We start from the raw sequence: 17,883 nt of genomic DNA on the forward strand, positions 1-17,883 counted from the left end.
AACTTCTCCATAATCTTACCAGGCACTGATGTGAGACTGACAGGCCTGTAATTGCTAGGGTCTTCTTTCTTGCCCTTCTTGAAAATTGGCACAACACTTACCAGCTTCCAGTCTCCTGGGACCTCTCCAGATTCCCAAGACCATTGAAAAATAATTGAGAGGTCCCATGATGATGCCAGCCAGCTCTCTGAGCACCCTGGCATGAATCCCATCCGGAAACATGGACTCGCATGGATCCAGGTGGAGCAGCAAATCCTGGAGGAACAAAATAAGTGGTGTTGATCAGCTCCTCTCCTGTTGCAGGAAGGAATGACCTCAGTGAGCCTTTTTCTTTAAGTGCCTGATATTAAGTGGGGTAATTGAAAGGCTGTCAGAGATGTGGCCTTCAGTTCTGGGAGCATCTCTCCTTACACTTGCTATTTTTTTTTTTATTAATAAAAGCAATGGAATTTCACAAAATTCCTTGAAAAAATAATTGATGATGGTGGGCTGGTGTTGGTGCTCCATTTTGCTCTATCAGCTAGTCGTAGTGGCATGTTACCTGCTGCTATCCCGTGATGTGTAATAGAGCAATCTAACAGGAACACTGCCCGCAAGCCTGAGCTGGTTGTACATCACTGTTAGTCAAACCTGGCCCACTGCTGGTTGGAAGCACGAGTAAATCTGCTGAGGCAGAGGAGGTGCTGAGTGCCACTGCTCCTCTCAGCTACATCCACATGGGAAAAAAGCCTGGACTGAGTGCTCCTCTCACTGCCCGTCACTTGCAGGCTTTACGCCTTGCCTTCCTCTGGAGGCACACAGCTATCTCCCGTCCCGACAGCTCCTGGAGGGCTGCTGCCTTCCTGGACGGGAGGGACCCGGGGGTCTGAAACTTGCCAGAGGAGGAGGAAGAAGAGGAGGAGGAGGAGGAGGAGGGGGCAGCCGCGGGGAGAAGCCGGGTCCCGGGGCGGTCCCGGCCGGTGCCCCCCGCCCCTGCCCCCGCCCGGCGGCTGGCGGTGCCGGAGCTGTCCGCAGAGGGAGGTGCTGAAGGCAGGGAGGAAGCGGAGGGACGCGGACATCTTCGCTCCCCCAATTTCCTCCCTGCCTCCTGCAGCCATTTTGCACCAGCACAGCCAGAAGGAGGTGTAGGAGGGGAGTGTGTGTGTGTGTTGGGGGGGGGGGGGGATGGAGAGGATGAAGGGAAGGGGGTAAAGAGTTGCGGAGAGCGAAGAGGCGGCCGTGGGAGATCCCCCCCGGTATGACTGCTGAGCCTGCCTCACAGCAGCATCATGGTGAAAAGGAAAAGCTCCGAGGGCCAGGAGCAGGAGAGCGGCCGTGGCATCCCTCTGCCCATCCAGACCTTCCTATGGAGGCAAACCAGGTGAGAGCAGCAAGCCCCGGGTGCGGAGGATACAGCTGCAACAGGGTGGGGGGGATACAGCTGGGGGGGGGGGGGGGGCAGGCCAGCTGCTGCCCAGTGGTGGGGAGGCAGCGGTGATCACAGCCGCAACGCGAAGATGAGAAACAAGCTGTTCATTTTGCACTCTCTGTAGAGCAATCTGTGTGTTTTGGGAGCAGGGGAAGGATTTGAGGCAGTTTAATCTGCTGGCGGTCGCAGGCAGCTTCTTGATTTGACTTTAAAACAGCGGCGTGCGTGTGGCTGTGCACCTCACCCCTCCTTGCTGCTCCCCGTCCACCCCCTTTAAGAGGACTTGTGGAGCTCGGGTACTAGGAGCAGCGTCCCTCGGTGCTGCATCGGACCTGCTGCTCTGCCTGCATCTTTATTTGCAGCCCTTCTGGAAGTGTAATCTATGCTTTATGCTTTGAGAGGTCAGCATGCAAACATACGTCAAAGTCTCACCCTATTTCATTGGATTGGAGAGTAATGATGTGTGAGGGGCAGGCTGAATGTATGGTTGGGGCTTTATGTCCCTTGTGGATCCTGGCTGTCTCCTGACTTGCAAGAATGTCAAACTGAAAACACCGAAGGGTGTGTGGGGGGAGGGTGGAAGGTTTGAAGGTTGTGGCTCTAATTAAAAGCCTTAGTCACAAAAACCCTTTATCACACAGTTTCCACATCCTCCAAGAAACAATATATAGTAGTATGACCCAAATAATGTGTTCCCCCCACCCTTCTTTCCCCTTGGTGTAACAGATTCCGTTCTGGAGGGGAATGACAGCAGAGGGTGGTTGTTTTCTAGCTACAGAGAGCAGGCCTGCATTTCATCAGAAGCCTTCCACGTCAGCAGTAATGGAGGGAAATAATTAATACAAAACTGGCACGTGGATCCCTGGCTTAAAATACAGGCAGGGCAAAGTTCGGTAATATTTAACACTTGTTAAACAGAACATTGTGAAAAACTTTCAGTGTGGTAAAGTGGCTGAAAATTGTCTAATGTAAGATTTAATCTGCCCTCCAGGCATGTCCTGTTCCCCACGGTTAAACTGCCATTTGGCATTTTAGTGTGGGTTCTGTCTTCTAGAAGAGGTAGTGGAACTTTGGCAGATGTCATCAACAGGTATCTGGGCACTCTTCTGCCTTCCTTTATGCTGAGCTTCTCAGCCTTTTGCCAACCTTTGACATGAGAATCATTTTTAAATAACTAAGCAGAGTTCAAACTTGAAGTATTGTCTTTCTAATATCTTTTTTTTTTTTTTTCCCCTCCTTCAGTGCATTTCTAAGACCTAAACTGGGGAAACAATATGAAGCTTCCTGTGTGGTATGTACCCATTTCTCTTTTTCAACTCTTTATTAGTAACTAACATTTTATGCAATGTGATCTGCCCCTGGTGGCTGATCACCAAGCTTCTCAGCTCATCACAGAAGTGGATTTAATCCATTCAGCCTAATTTTGTACTTTTATCACATGAAGGATTCAAAACCTTTTCCCATCTAGAGAATTTAGATATTGTGCATATCTCTAGGCACAACAAAAAATTATTGCTTTTGGTATTAGTAATTGGACCGACACAGTAAAGAATGGTGCAGACAGACAGAGCTGAGACAAACTGGGTCTAAACTTGCAGTTCATCATGCGTGCATGTGCTCAGATGGGCTTGATGTCATTTTGGCTTGTGGTTATTGGATTTTTTTCAGAGTTACAACACTGAAAATCTAAACATTGTTAACAACACACTTTAACCAATACTTTCTACCATTGTGCAAAATGAAAATGCCTCCTCCATTGGAAAAGAGGGGACGGTATTTTAGCAGCATAATTGAGGGGACTATTATGCAGATGCTGATAACTGTTATTTGTAAATGTATTTAGTATTAAACTTCAATCTAGCGTGTAGAGGGAGAAAAGGAAGACAAGCAGCAAGTTCAGATAGGATGGTTATCTAGGGAACAGCAGATAACTTAAACTGTTGCTGATCTTTGGATGACTTAAAGTACATTAAGCAGTTGCAGCCAAACCTGACAGACTGGAAAAATGTGGTCTGGACATGTACCTTAATAGTTTAAAGTACTTAGGTCTCGCTGCAGCAGTTTTCTGACTTCCTTCTCACAAGATATTAAGCTGGAGAAGCCCTAGTTACTGCTGACTAATTTTCCTCTAAGAAATACATGAATTTTTCAGGATTATTCCTAGATACCAAATACTGGCAGAGGACTGTTGTCTTAGTGTGTCGGTGGGTGAAATGCATGGCAGTTCTGGTACTTGGAGCTCAAAGCATCATCTCCAGTTTATACCACTGACAGCTCAGAGGATATTGCATGGAGTTTGTTGCCTCACATCGTGCAGGAGTCTCAGGAGTGTGCAGGAGCCATGGCTTGATGCACTGCTAATCTGAGGCTGTGGACCCACCTGTGAGCTTGTGTCTTCTGTTGCTGTTTGGTAGAGGGACAGAGCTTCCTTCTGCATTTGTGTGCCTTAGGATAAGGAAGCTCTGTCCTTCTACCCATCTGTGTATGTGACTTCCTGGTGGTTCATGCTATGCAGCTGAGAGCAGCTCTTCTCTGTCCCACAGATTGATTCTAAAGCCTGTGTCTTTCATGAGCAAATACCAGGATTTACTAAGTGTAAAAAGTTGCACAACAGCATAAATCAAATGTTTCAGTCAAAGGAAAAGGAACTTTGGAAAAAGGCTCAGGAAGGAAAGGGCCTTTGGGCTCGGGGATGGTTCTCCAGTGGTCAGGGGTGCAGATAGTACCAGGGCAATCAAGCCATGCCTGCCTTAAAGACCAGGGGGCTTGCTTCCTTCCTTCAGCTAGTGCTGAGGAGTACCCAGCCTGGATTGTGCCCCAGAATTGTGCAGTTACATACTGAACACGCTGTAGTCCCAGCAAAATGCCTTGGTGCTGAAGAGTCACAGCTTGGGCGTGGATAAGCTTGGCATTTTTTTTTAAACCAATTGCACCTCTGTGACCCAAGGTCTGTGGTGCCATGCTTTATAGGAAGCCCCAACACCCCAAAGGGTAGGAGAGCTCAGTGTCTCAGGAGATGGGGAGAGTAAAGAAATGTGTTCACCATGAATGCACAGAGACTGCATCAGTGCATGGAAAAGAGATCTGGTATTACCAAAGGCATTTTAGAATTATGTATGGCTCTTGCAGATATAAATATGGGGTTTTCGTACAACTTTAACTAGCTTCCATGAAGGTGCAGTCTGCTTCAGCTGTTCAGATAAAGGAGAGCTTGATTCTTCTCCAGTTCTTAACATAATCATGAAATAATGAGCAAAAGCTTCCAAAGGTGAGGTTTCATTTTGAGGAAATGAATGGGTTGCAACCTTAGCTGTTGTATCTGCCACCTTCTTTTGCCCTTTGCTTTCCTATCCCTAGCAATCCACAGGAATGCCTGACCACGTCAACATCTTCCACATTATCTAGTAGGTCAGCAGGGTGCTGGGTAAGTGGGTGAGAGCTTGGCAGGTAGTTGGCTCATCTTCTGAAACGTCAGTCTGCTTATCTAACACTGCTACATTAACTAGCCTGCCTAAGAATACTGTGCACCTGTTATACATGTACGATCCGTCCTTTTTAAGTTCTTTTGCCAGAATGGTTCTAGGCATGCTACAGGCCATTAACTGTCTGTCAGGACTGCACAGCGCTGTGTGTTATTATTCTTGGCTCTAAACTTGCTGCACTAGGATTTGCTGCATATTGTGCATTGAGGAAGCAGATGCTGGAGGCCTAGATTAAGTCAGTACAGCATCTATTTTGTACGAGCAGATTGCTTTGGTTATTTGAGCTTTGCTGTACACTTTATAATTTTTAATACTCGAGTAAAATGTAGCCCTTTCATTGTTTCCTTACCCAAACAGTCTCACTGATTTTAGTTGGGCTATGATTATGGGCACAAAGATAAATACCCCCCATTGTCTTAAACTGTCTCAATGAACCCGTGTCTCGGTTTAGATTTAATGTTCTTCTCCTCCCTCTTCTGAAGCTCTTCTGCCCTGACTCAATCGAATTTCTAATGTGCCTGAATAAAAGCTGTAAATGACCTCAGTGGGATGTATGTGTTACACAAAGACAATGTGTTTTTTTGGGGTGAGGGTAAGGGACTAAGGGATCAATTGTGATTTTTTTTTTCAGTGGTTTACATTGGCCATGGAGGAACCCAGGTGCTTTCTGGAGGATCCAGCAAATTCAAAGTTAATGTTTTTTGTTTTGCAAATGTGGTTTTGTTGTTGTAAACAATTAAAGGGTAGACACGGAATAACATGTAAAAAGAAAAGCCATTGGAAATGGTTGTAGAAGACTGAATCTTAGGATGCAGGAATTTTCTCTGAATAAAGTGTCTGGCATCTGTGCTTCATTGTCAGTTGTACTATGAGTATCTTTTTTGTTAATTAATTTTGCGATAGCCATGTATTCGTCAAAAACAGCACCTGACCCTTTCTTGTGCTCTGAGCTCCTAGATTGATGTTTTCGATCTTTGTAGGTACAGTTCTTACTTGGAGGACCTTCCCCAGACTGCCAATTCTGTCTGCCTGCATTTCAAGTTCTCTCCAGTCAGTCTGAAGTGACATTAGCACTGGTTCTCTGCTTCCTACCATGATGCAGTCTGAACTCTGGGAGAAGAGGGCAGTAAGAGAAATTCTGTGCTAGACAGCTCTATACGAAGCACAAAAGCTCTAGAACAGTAGCTGTGAGAGTGTGAGAGGGTTATTTCATGCAGAATGTGTGCTTTGAGAGGTCAGACCTCAAGGTGTCTGGACAGAGATAATGCAGGAGCTGTTCTGTTCTGTAGGGCTTCTCTAGGCTTCTTCAGGCAGCTACCTGCTCCCTCTCCAACAGGAAGGGGGCACATGCTGACCCTGCTCACAAGGTATTTGACGGCCTCTTTGATTCTTGGTTGGAGAGGAGGGTAAAAGGAGAACAGTAGCAGCGGGAAGGCAGCCAGGCCAGGCTGACCGCTATTCCCTGTGAAAACAGATGGCATCGCCAGGCCAAAAGGAAGAATGCACATGGAAGGGGCCCTGAGGGAGCTGAACGCACGCGCACAGCCCTGCTGAAAGGGGCTGCCCTTTCTCCAGCCAAGACATAGCACCGACTTTCCTCACTGCCACCTTGGCTGATGTTCTTTATCCTCCTTTGACATAGGGGGTGTTGCTGTCAGGAACTAGCTTCTGTAAGTAGGTAACTTTGTTTTCTTAGCCAACTAGCAGCCCTGAGCCTGTAGCCACAGACATAGCCGTGGCATTACAATATCCCTCTTCTGACTGACTTAGAGGGAGCTTGCTTTGGATGCTCTCATTTAACCTTCTCCTTAAAGCATGTAACTCTTCACAGCTGTAGCAGCACCTGCTAAGTTTTTTTGTGTGTGAAAGTTAGGTCTTAATGTCAGTGTATTCTTTAGCACGTCCTAAAAACTAGAGAAGAGCCATTCCAGAGCAACAAGGAGGTGCTGCAGGAGCAAATGCTAACCTGGAGCCTTGCATCTTGAATGTGTGGTATAGGCAGAAGCTGCTGTGAGCTGGACCTTTATGAAGAACTTGAGGCAAATCCCATGGGAGCACTTGTCCAAAGAGCCACATATTGCTGTTGGACTGCTTGTGGCTGGTGTTATCAGTGTGGGGAGTGATGCCAACCAGGTCCCACGCTGATAGTACGTACACGGTGGTAATTTTGTACCAGCCAGTGCCTCTAGCATACAGGGACGCTCAGTAGTTTCTGTACAGGAGCCTTTGTGCTAGGAATGCTGTATGCTGCCAGAAAAATGTTATCTCAGATGCTTGGGATCACATATGCTGTTCCAGAAGTTAGTATTTCATTGGGCTGCAGAAAGATATTTAGCTTTATGCTCAGGCCAGGAAAGAACAGGAGAATCTTGTGGCAAGCCATATACAAAAAGCTTCACATGGCTCAGAAGGCTAAAACGTTGAAGTGAATGTAAACCTAATTTGAGAGATGTAATTGCAGACTCCGTGGCCTCCCCTGGAGCCTCTGAAGTATTCAGAATGTAGGCCAGAGCATCCAGAAGGCAGTTGTTGCAAGACTTTCTCCCTGACACCATTGACATGCATGCAAATAAGACCTTGAATGGATGGTCAGAGCACAGCAATGCGTCTTCTATCCCATTTCAGAACAGTGTTGCTGTTTCCAGTGACTTCTGTTTTCCTCCTCCTGCTGTATAAACCAAATAGTTTTGTCACAGTGCTGAAGTGTGAAGCCTGGCTCAGTTCTGATTCTGGTGCTTGGCAGGCCATCCAGGGAGCTAATTTAGCTCACTAGCCTGGTAGAAACTAAGAACTTCTGTGCTGAGCTTCATTTTGGCCTGTGGAGAGGCTTGACTTGGCTGTGAGCCCCACAGCTGATGCAACAGCAGAGGTGGGGGTGAGTGGCTGAAGCAACAGATGGGGAATGAAGGGTGGCACCCTGACCCCTTTGGGCAAAAGTCAAAACAAGTTTTGCAGTGGCCCTTCCAGGCTCTGTGTTGTTTGTGACCACTTGTTATCCCTGCACCTCTTATCTTGCTTCCAGGGACACTGTGCTACTTCATTCCCCCTTCTGTTAGGTAACCCTGGCTGGGATAGTTATTCTGGACCTCTGTTGCCTTCTGTGGGTGTTTCTGTGGTTTAATGACTTTGTAGTTCCAGATTTGGACAGAACATTCAGACCATAAAACGAGGACCAGGCTCCCTGCCTTGAAGGGGCTGGGGTTCCTCTGCTGTGACTGCTTGTGTTCCTGCACGGGTAGGATGAATGGCAGGGGACTGGTTCCCTTTGTAGGGCTAGTGACACCCAACAGATCTCTTACAGGGAGAGTGATTTGAGTCTTCCTTTCTGTGATAGCCATGTTACCTCGTCCTGCTGCTAAGAATACAAGTTACTGACAACCTAATCAATGGCACTTTTTTTTTTTTTTTTGACTGATCCCTCGGAAGCCAGCTCTTTTGCCCGCATACTATAACTGACGCCTTCTGATTTCTGCTGTTGCTCCATAATGAGAGTTGGTTGACTTTTCTGACCAGAACCTGGGGGTCTCTAGTAAGTGGGCAACTTTCCACAGAGTTACATTTGTTGGCAGCTCATTTCAAGTCAGTATTTTTTCAGATTTGATTTGTGTGACTACTGGTGTAGTCCTCTGCAAGCGTACTCAGTACCAAATACTCCAAAGCAGAGCCAGCTGTTACGAGGGTGCTGTCACCCCATGGTGACTGGGTGTGCACTGGCTCATCCTGCCTCTCAGCAGAAGGGCTCACGTTTGTCCCCACCAGGGGACGTGGCCACAACCTGAGCGGAGAGCGTGCACGTTACTGCTGGTTGTCATGGTGTGCACTGGAGTCTGGTCATTTAGGAGAGCTGGTTTGAGACTGCTGCCCTTCCAGCTTTCCTTTTTTGTAATTAAGTCTGTCCCTATCAATACCACGTTTATTATGGGGAAAATTGTTATGACTAGTGTTGAAGGATAAGCTTTACGAATCTGGAGTGAGGGCATTTGAAGCATCCATTAGGTCATGAATGCCAACAGTTACTTGAATGCCTGGAGCCTGATGAAATTTGTGGAAACAGCTTGTGAACAAATAGGTAGCCAGGAGGCTAAGCTGGTCTGTGGAAGGACGTGCATTACCAGTAACGTACATGTATTTCTTAGCATTAGGAACTTCAGTGAAGGAGTATAACTGCTTTTGTGACCCATAATGAGGTCTTTGTATCTGGTCAGAGTAAGAGCATATTGAAATAGTTAGAGCAACTAGTAATAAAGAACTTCCTTGGGGTTTCAAGGGCAGATAGTCTTATTTTGTGTTGTTTGAGGTGGAAATAATGAACTTGCTGCAGCTATCAGATCTTTTAAGTGTTCATAAAACCACTGCATCATGGCTCACTGCAAAAAATTGTATACTGAGTATTTTTTGTGGCAGGGTGTGAAAACATTTCCTAAGGCACATATACCTTTAATGGGTTGCCCTTTATGTTACACTAAACTGAAAGAGCATGTGTGTGTGTGAAAGAGAAGTATATCCAGCTCTCAGCTCCACACATGCAGGCTTCATTAGCTCCTGGGACTTCCAACAGGATTACTGGCATACCAGCTTAATACCCAGCACAACTGTAAATCTGGCTTGATGCCAGGACTTACTTATATATATATGTGATATTTAAACTCTTTCTTATTGTTATGCTATATTGAGTTTTGTATTATACATTTTATTATTGTATTATATTGAGTGGCTCATTTGTTCCCTAACTGTGTCCATGTGTCCGAGCTTTAGCTACAGTCCATATCCTACAGGAAGAATATTCTAAGGTATTATTTAGTTGTATAATGATTACAATTTTTTAAACCAGAATGGTTTATGTCCTAGAATGTCTGTGCAGAAATAGATGTAAAAAGTCTTTTTTTTCCTCTTTTCTTACAGTCTTTTGAACGAGTTTTAGTAGAGAACAAGCTGCATGGCCTTTCTCCAGCTCTCTCTGAAGCCATCCAGAGCATTTCTCGCTGGGAACTTGTCCAGGCTGCGCTCCCTCATGTGCTGCACTGCACTGCCACATTGCTCTCCAACCGAAACAAGCTAGGTTAGTGCTCGTGAATTTGTTTTTCCATTACTGAAGTTATCAGTCTGAACAGAAGACTGATGCTCAGCATGCCATAAAACATGCTTTAAACCCTAGAAGTAGGATTCTAACGAGGAATCCTAGTATATTCTGCGGGTTACACATTTCATGTTCTGTTCTCATTTGTAGCAGGGTTACCTGGGAGGGTTTCCTCAGTGAAGTCAGTGGTGTGCTAACTTTAGAAATCACGAGCTGAAGAGTCAAAGTAGTTCAATGCCATTTTGATAGTTAATTTCCAGATACCCTAAATCTAGCTGTAGCAGGAACGTCACAGTACTTGCATTTTTTCTTATCTGATGGAGTCAAACAGATGAGGCTTTCAAGCTGCCATCTTTTAGGACCACACCGTGTCCTAAAAAATTCAGTGGCTCTGCCACTGACTTTTCAGGGACTGAATTGCAAATGCTGTGAAATAAATGGAGGCTTGTGAATTAGGAGTTTTCAAATAGAACAGAATGTTGAGACTGTTAACGCAGAACTTTAATTTTCAAGCTCCCATTAGGAGGGAGGTTGGATGCCCAGAGTTCCTCTGAAATTCTCGACAGTACCGTTAGTGGAAAGCCCGTGAGATACTGTGACGTGTTTTTCCCATCCAGGACATCAGGATAAACTTGGTGTAGCCGAAACAAAACTGCTTCACACTCTTCACTGGATGCTGCTGGAGGCCCCTCAGGACTGCAGCAATGACCGTTTTGGAGGAGACAGAGGTTCTAGCTGGGGAGGGAGCGGTAGCGCCTTTATCCACCAGGCTGAAAACCAGGGATCGCCAGGACACCCTCGGCCCAGCGCCACGAATGATGAGGAGGAGAATAACAGAAGGAAGTTCTTCCAGAACTCCATGGCCACAGTGGAGCTCTTCGTGTTCCTCTTTGCTCCTCTTGTTCACAGGATTAAAGTAAGTAGAACATCAGTGGGGTATTGTGTAGAGATACCTCTGAGCACAGAAACAGTGATTCAGCCTTTCCAGTGACGTGAACAATCACTGTAGAATCAGGCAGGTACAAAGGCACATAAATCTGAAGTGAGGCATTTCCAGGCCCTAGGAATATCAAAGATCTGAGGCCCATGTGGAATATTTGGGAGCCTGGAACCTGCGGAAAGGATTGCAAGCTTTAGCTTGCTGCAGTGTCTCACTCATTGCTCCTAAGGACCATGCTAGCTTTTCAGGAATTCCACCATGGGGCTGCTGCTGAGGCTTGCTGTTGTCATTACTAATCATCTTGATGCTGATTACCAAGATTGCTTTATAGTGGTATAAGCATGAAGTGGCAGAGGCAATTAAGCATTCCTTTGTTCTGAACTTGGAAGCAGGCTGCAGGCTCCCTGTCTGCCAGGGTCCCTCGGTTGGTTTTATGCTGAGTGCATCAGCTTTGCAGAGCTATGTAATGAGGAGTCATTTTCTGCATGCTCTGACTCCTCTTGTCTTTATGCTCTCTAGAGAGCTGCTGTTTAGAGTTTACACTTCCAGGTAGGCTTCAAATGACAAACTGGCTCTGGAGAGCAGGTGGTCAGAAAAGGTCTGTAAAGTCTTGAAGGACTGGAGTCTGTTGTGTGTTCTAACACCGCCTCGTGTGCTACAGCAGTTGAAGAAGATAAGGGAGTAGAGGAGAGAAAGGTTAATCATTCTGTTAAGGCAGGTGAAAGTGGATCTGCAGAGCAAACTTCCTTCCCTACTTCTGTTACCAAGTGTCTGTACAGCTCAATTTATGTAACCCAAATTCTTCTTAGTCATTTACTAGTTCTCCATTTTCTCTGTGAGCTATGGAGACATGGAAGAAAGAAACACTGAGTTCTTTGCAGTGCTACATGCACCACTGTGGGCTATCATTTGAAACAAATGAAATGAAGCTGGAGGTAGACCCTGGCTATTTGAAACAGGGTTTCCAAATTTTCTGTAATCATCTTTCTCAGATTTATTTCCCATTTACAAGATGGGATTAATAACATTATCTCAGGTTCACCTTGAAAAAAAATTCTAGGAAATATCCATGAATCTCTGAGATACTGTAGTGATGAACACGTGAAAAGCCCATGAAAACAAGCATTTCTGTCATCAAAGCAAAGCTCAAAAAGGATAAGGTAAATGAGGCATATAACTGGCTTTCTAAGTCAGCATCGCCACCCCTGTGTTTCACAGAGGTAGGGGTCTCAGGGGAAGAATATGACCTACTAAAAGAAATAGTGGATATGTCAAGGAAGATGATACTTGTTTGCAAAGGAAGGCCTCTGTCATGGAATTTTAATGACTTCTGCCAGGATTTACATATTTTGCAATGTGTTCTTAAACAAGACTTTGTGGGCATGGGGTGGTATGCATGTAATCCTGTAATTTAACGACTCAATTGTTCACATTTCCGAAAGCTGGCAGTGCAAACTAAAAATGTAGCACATTATTGCTTCCACTTTCTGATTACAGACAGTGAGGCAGATGAGGCTGTGTCAACAGAAGACAGTGGTGCACCTGTAAGGATGCACTGATATTGCTATTACCAGTGTTTCTGGGGCTCGAGGGGGACAGTGGGACTATGCTAACCCTAGGGACTCCTCATGTGGGTCTGACCTTTTTCGGGTACGGGCATACCCACACCTGCCAAGATTTACTTGTGTGCTAATTTACACAATTTCAGCTACTTGCACAATGTGAAAAGCGATGATGGTGCAAGTGCTAGCAGTGCTGATGTTTCTCCATGGACATATCTCAAGTAGTAACAGTGTTACTATTAATAAGAACATTATTTTATATTAATATTTCATACTGATTTGATGCATTTCATGTTGCCTCAATTTCTAACCAATACATTAATATTTAATATTATTCTTCTGGGGCATAAGATCAAGTCTCAGAAGTGTAAACGCTAAGGTTAAGATGAAATTGAAGACTAAATATGAAGTTATTTATAGTCAGAAGGGTCACCAATGCTCTTGACATAGGAATGGCCTTTTCTCTTATGTCTTAAGGTCCTGAAAAAACAGATTTCATTAGTATGGAAGCTTCATTTTGGGAAAAGCTTTTTTGTATTGAGGTTTCCCTATTGTTTTTTCATAGCTGTACTTGGAATGTATTGATGGCTGCTGAGTGGTGTCAGTGGCCACTGAGTTAGCATATACTGGCCACTGAATGGCGCTTAGTGTCACTTAATTCTTGTAAGATCTGTACATCAGGGAATGGACAATCCTTTTAGTCTGGAAACAATGTTCTTCCATGTGATACAACCTCTTTTTGTCTTTCTAGGAGTCTGACCTGACATTTCGGTTGGCTAGTGGCCTTGTTATTTGGCAGCCTATGTGGGAACACAGGCAGCCTGAAGTTTCTGCCTTCAACGCCCTCGTTAAACCGATCAGGAGCATCGTTACAGGTCTGTGACTTTGCTGTGCAGGTGGGAAACCTTTCCTTTTCTTGGCTGCTGCTGCCTTATGTTCTGTAGCCAGCATACTTGAGCAATATGTTAATACTGCAGGAACTAGTCAAGCCTTTGAGAGTAGTTTCAGGCTGTTTCTCTTCAGAAACAAGTAATATTTACATAATATTTAAATAGGAGATGAGAGAAGTCACAAATAGGAAATGAGAAACTTCAGTGGAGTTACCATTTTCTGTCAGCCTCATATCTCTGTTTCACAATATCTTCCTTAGTTGCTAAGAAGGGTAAAGGCACTATCTAGCAGCAGTCCAACTCTGGGGAAGGTTTTTCCAGACTGGTACTGGACATATTAACAGTGAAGAGCACACAGTTATCAGTGTAGGTTCTCTTCCTATCTAAAATCCAAATTTCACCATGCTGTGTAATTAAATAAAGTAGTTTCAAGAGGCTTGCTCCGAGGCAGGCTTAAATTGCTGATGCACTTTTATATACTGTAAGGGGTTGTTCCTCATTTGTTCCTCAGCCATAACGAGACTGGAGTGGGGTCCTTAGGCTTCTAAACCTTTGTGTCAGACTTAGTTCTAAAAATCCTTTTTTACTATTGCATTTTTAGATAATAATTTTGCATAATTCCTACAAACTAGTCAATTGTAAGTGTGCTGGGTATATCACTGGCATTGCTTGCTTGTTCTTAAAAGCACAGAACTGTAATTTTCATAGAAGTGAAAATAGTTAGCTAAATCTGATTTTTCAATGGTAGCAAGTCACTTTGGATATTGTATTTCATTCTGAAGGTTTTACAGGCCTCTGGGACAGTCCAGGATTGGAAAGATAGAAATCTTTCAACTGATTTAAAATAGTCTGTGGCATCTAGCTTTCCCTTCTCTTGGAATTAGAAAATAGGATTTCAGCCCTGGATATAACAGAAGCAACTAGTCCTAAATTTTCTTTGACCTTTGGATTATTTTTTTTTAATGTTTTGGGGTATGGTCAGAAAAACCCTAAAGTTAATCCCTTCAAGAGTAAAGTCTAATAGGAAAATACTCTTACATTTTGAAAATGTTTCAACAGAATGGAAATAGTAATTGGAAGGACATTCTATATGTCAAGGGAGCTTCTGATGTTGTAGCATTCTTGTCTCAAATTGTGACCAAGTTAATTTTACTTAAGTTCTTCTTCAAATGAGAAACCCCCTCCAAAAAATCTACTGCAGAAGCTTTGCAGTATTTTGCTTGGAGTCGGTCTGATACTACGTTGCATCTGGATAGCTTGTGATATGACAGGATTTCAAGAACTGTCATCCTAGTCTTTGTTCTTCTTCAGTACTGCTGATCAAACTTTCTCTGTGACATTTGTGTGCTTTCTGTGATGAAGGCATTTGTCAAATTGGAAGTCATAACACATTCAGAGAGATGTAACCTAGAAAAGAAGCTGAATATACATGGAAATAGGAGGAGGAAAGAGACACAAAATAAAATGCACTAGTATGCACAGGAAAATGTCAGATGGACTTAGGATAAAATGTGAATTCAATTTTTGTTTTTAAAGAAATTATGATTTTTCAGTAGACAATGTTGTTGACAGAACAACTGAAAATTGTGCAGAAGTTAAATGTTTTTTTTTAATGGTTAATGCCTAGGAAGTTCACAGCAGAGAGATGCTGCTTTGGATTTGTTTGTTTTTTTTTTTTGCTATATCCTTTCAGTTGGTGCAGTTTACATATTAGAGGTGGTTTCTGAAATGATACTTGATTTTCTTTTGTCAGCTAAAAGAAGTTCTCCTACCAACAATCAGAGTGTGACTTGTGAATCCCCTAATCTGGACAGCAGTCATACAGAGGTGAGTTCCATGCGAAGGCCTAGATGGCTTGAGTGAGTAGCTGAGGGAGGGGGGAAATGAATGCCAAAACAGCAACTGCAGTCATTACCCTAAAGTAATCCATGTCAAGAAATTACAGTTGCTCACAGTTCTCCTGACAGCTCCCAACCTTGTCTGCAGTGGAACCAAAGGGTATTGAGATGGTTGTCAGGGTCTCTTCGGGCTTATTGTGTCTCACAGGATGGAAGCCTGATGTTACATATTTTCTTGGGTTAGAGCCCTGTCTTACGCTTTGGCTATGCAATTCCTCATCCTGTGAAAGCCCAAGGCTTAACTGCCCATGTTATTATGGTATAAGTAATACCTGTGTCTAAGCATAAACTGCAGTAAGGAAAATAATACAGGATGGATAAATATGTTTGTCTACCTATTTCTGTTTATTGAAACTATCCAAAGGGACTGCAGGTGGTCTGTGAGACAGCCCAGCCAGATTCCATACCTCCAAAGCCCACTGTTTCAGCATGTCATCGTGGGAATTCCCTGGATGGAAGCATGTCCTCCCAAGCCTCTCAGGAGAGAGGCGCCCCACATCCCAGGTACAAACCCCTTCAGCAGAAAGTTAAGCTGCTGTAACTCAATGGGGGAGGTCACAGAGGTCCTCATGAATCTGCTGTTGTTCCTAAACCCCAAGGGTGCTGGATGTTTATCTCAGACTTCTAATTCAACAGATCTGTTTTGGGGGCTGAACAAGGGGGTGACACTTGATATTCAGTGGCAGTCATTGGAGAAATCTCCAGCTGGCCTGTTGTGGCACCGTATTTGGTCTTTTCTAATACATTGGTTTCTCACAATTAGAGACCTTCAAATAACCTGGAAATTCAGCTCTTAGCTGAATTCAGCAGCTAGTATCTTTTCTGGCTTCCTTCTGATAAAATTTTATTTCCCTTTAGCAAGGATTTTTGTAAGTTTCTTTCCACTGCCGTCATTATGCTTTCTCTTTATCCTGCTGCTTAGTCAGCTTGCCTTGGACTCCTGACCAAAAGAAACAGACTGACAAAAAAGCACAGCCACACAAACATCCTCCCAGCTTGCCCAGCAGAGTTCAGGTCACAGTTTTCCAGTGTGGCACAGCTGCATTAATTTATTTTAATCTAGGTTTGGGCAGGTAAAGATAGAACCAAATTTTCAGTATTGCTGGACACTCAGTAGTGCTATAAAGTAAACGAAGCTGATGAGTACTTGTTTTGGAGGGTGGGCTGGGGGGAGTAATGATGAGGAACTGAAACGTAACTATATTTCAAGGTCTCTGTGGATTTAGGAGTCTCACTCCAACTCCTCATGACAAATTTGGTTCTGGTGCTTATCTGTTTGAGGAAATGTCATACCCAAAACAGCAGTGTTTTAAGAAATTGCTTCATTACAGAAGCAGAAGAAATGTGGGATGGAGTGGGTTTCTGGATAGAATCTAGGAACAGCTCAGATTTCTCAAAAAGGGGTTTGATGCACCATTTCCCTGGTGGAAAGGGCAGAGCTATCTTCTATGGCTCTGATCCTATCAGGAGGTTTCCCATGGGATTTTTTTATCAAGCTTCCTGTCAATTCTAGGTGTTTATTTAATTTGTGTTAATGTGAGCCAGTAAAACTGAAGTTGGGCACAGAACTGCCTTTCTGTGTAAACACTGCTGCTCAGAGAGGCACAGCTGTACAGAAAAAAAAAAAAAAGAAAAAAAAAAAGGAAAAAAAAAAAGCAGTCTCTTCTGAGAAGACAGAATCAGGTGATCAATTTGTCAGGCTGGCTCTGGTGGTTGCTATGGGGATGGAGCTGCAGACAGGCACTGAAGAGAGCATCATTATGTCTCCTCGTTCGCAGGACTCATTGATCAGTTAAAACTGTACAGGGAGCTTTGGTTGCCACGCAACAGACAACTGGGGAGCGAATGTTGTTTACTCTGCTTACCAACAGCCGCAGTATTCCTTTGTCCTTGGGCCTGGGGTTGGAGGAAGACTGCCTTGCCACTCTTCCTGCAGTCACAGGCAGCCACGAGCTGTGGAAACAAACACTAGGTTTCCTTCTAAATGAAGCACAGAATTTAATTTCTGGTTCTTCAGACACTTAAGAAAATGGCTTGTTCCTCTGATCATGGCTAATTACCCCTGCTCCTTTCAGTGAAGTGCCGCACTTACAGATGACCACAGCATAAGGCTCTGGAGCAATTAAAGCCACAGCCTGTCGTCCAGCTGCTGCCTTGAACACTCTGCTTTGGAAATACGCTTTGCAGGACTTCAGTGGCATAAGGAGAACGTGTATTGCTCCAGGCTTCTTGTGCCTTGTGTTTGCCTATGCTGCATACAGAGGAGCACAAACACTGATCTGGGTCCTGCAAAGTGACCAGGGAGCAATGCATCATCCTTTACATTTCCTTTACATTTGCTGCTGACGTGATGGGCGTTATTTTCCTTGCTGGTGTACTTTTGAATATCCCAGCTGTGTTTATGTTTTTGTATAGTCTGTGTCTATTTGACACAATCTTGACTTGGACAAAGGCAGCCTTCAAGTCAAGTATATGGAAAAAACTTAATAGCATATTTCCATTTATCATTGCTTTCTCCTTTTTTTTTTTTCTTTTTTTTTTTTTTTTTTAATAACAGCTCATTCTAAGGTCATAACATTTGTACCATTGTACCTTGAATACAGCACTATGGAAAAGCTTTGAGTCT

General features: G+C 44.1%; 1 protein-coding gene across 3 annotated transcripts in view; it reads left to right on the forward strand.

The window, feature by feature from the left end:
- Positions 1 to 1,268: 1,268 nt before the first annotated feature.
- UNC80 (unc-80 homolog, NALCN channel complex subunit) overlaps positions 1,269 to 17,883 on the forward strand; it is a gene marked incomplete at both ends in the record, with an annotated part of 126,623 nt that continues 110,008 nt past the window's right edge. For all 3 annotated transcript variants that reach the window (XM_084289645.1, XM_084289644.1, XM_084289646.1), the window contains 7 exons: positions 1,269 to 1,360; positions 2,651 to 2,699; positions 9,793 to 9,949; positions 10,585 to 10,883; positions 13,221 to 13,344; positions 15,113 to 15,186; positions 15,622 to 15,761. In XM_084289645.1, the coding sequence (XP_084145771.1) occupies positions 1,269 to 1,360; positions 2,651 to 2,699; positions 9,793 to 9,949; positions 10,585 to 10,883; positions 13,221 to 13,344; positions 15,113 to 15,186; positions 15,622 to 15,761 (935 nt within the window). The remainder of the gene's footprint in view (positions 1,361 to 2,650; positions 2,700 to 9,792; positions 9,950 to 10,584; positions 10,884 to 13,220; positions 13,345 to 15,112; positions 15,187 to 15,621; positions 15,762 to 17,883) is intronic.

This window comes from Netta rufina, assembly GCF_964035555.1.
Source record: "Netta rufina genome assembly, chromosome: 6".
Classification (NCBI taxonomy): Eukaryota; Metazoa; Chordata; class Aves; order Anseriformes; family Anatidae; genus Netta; species Netta rufina.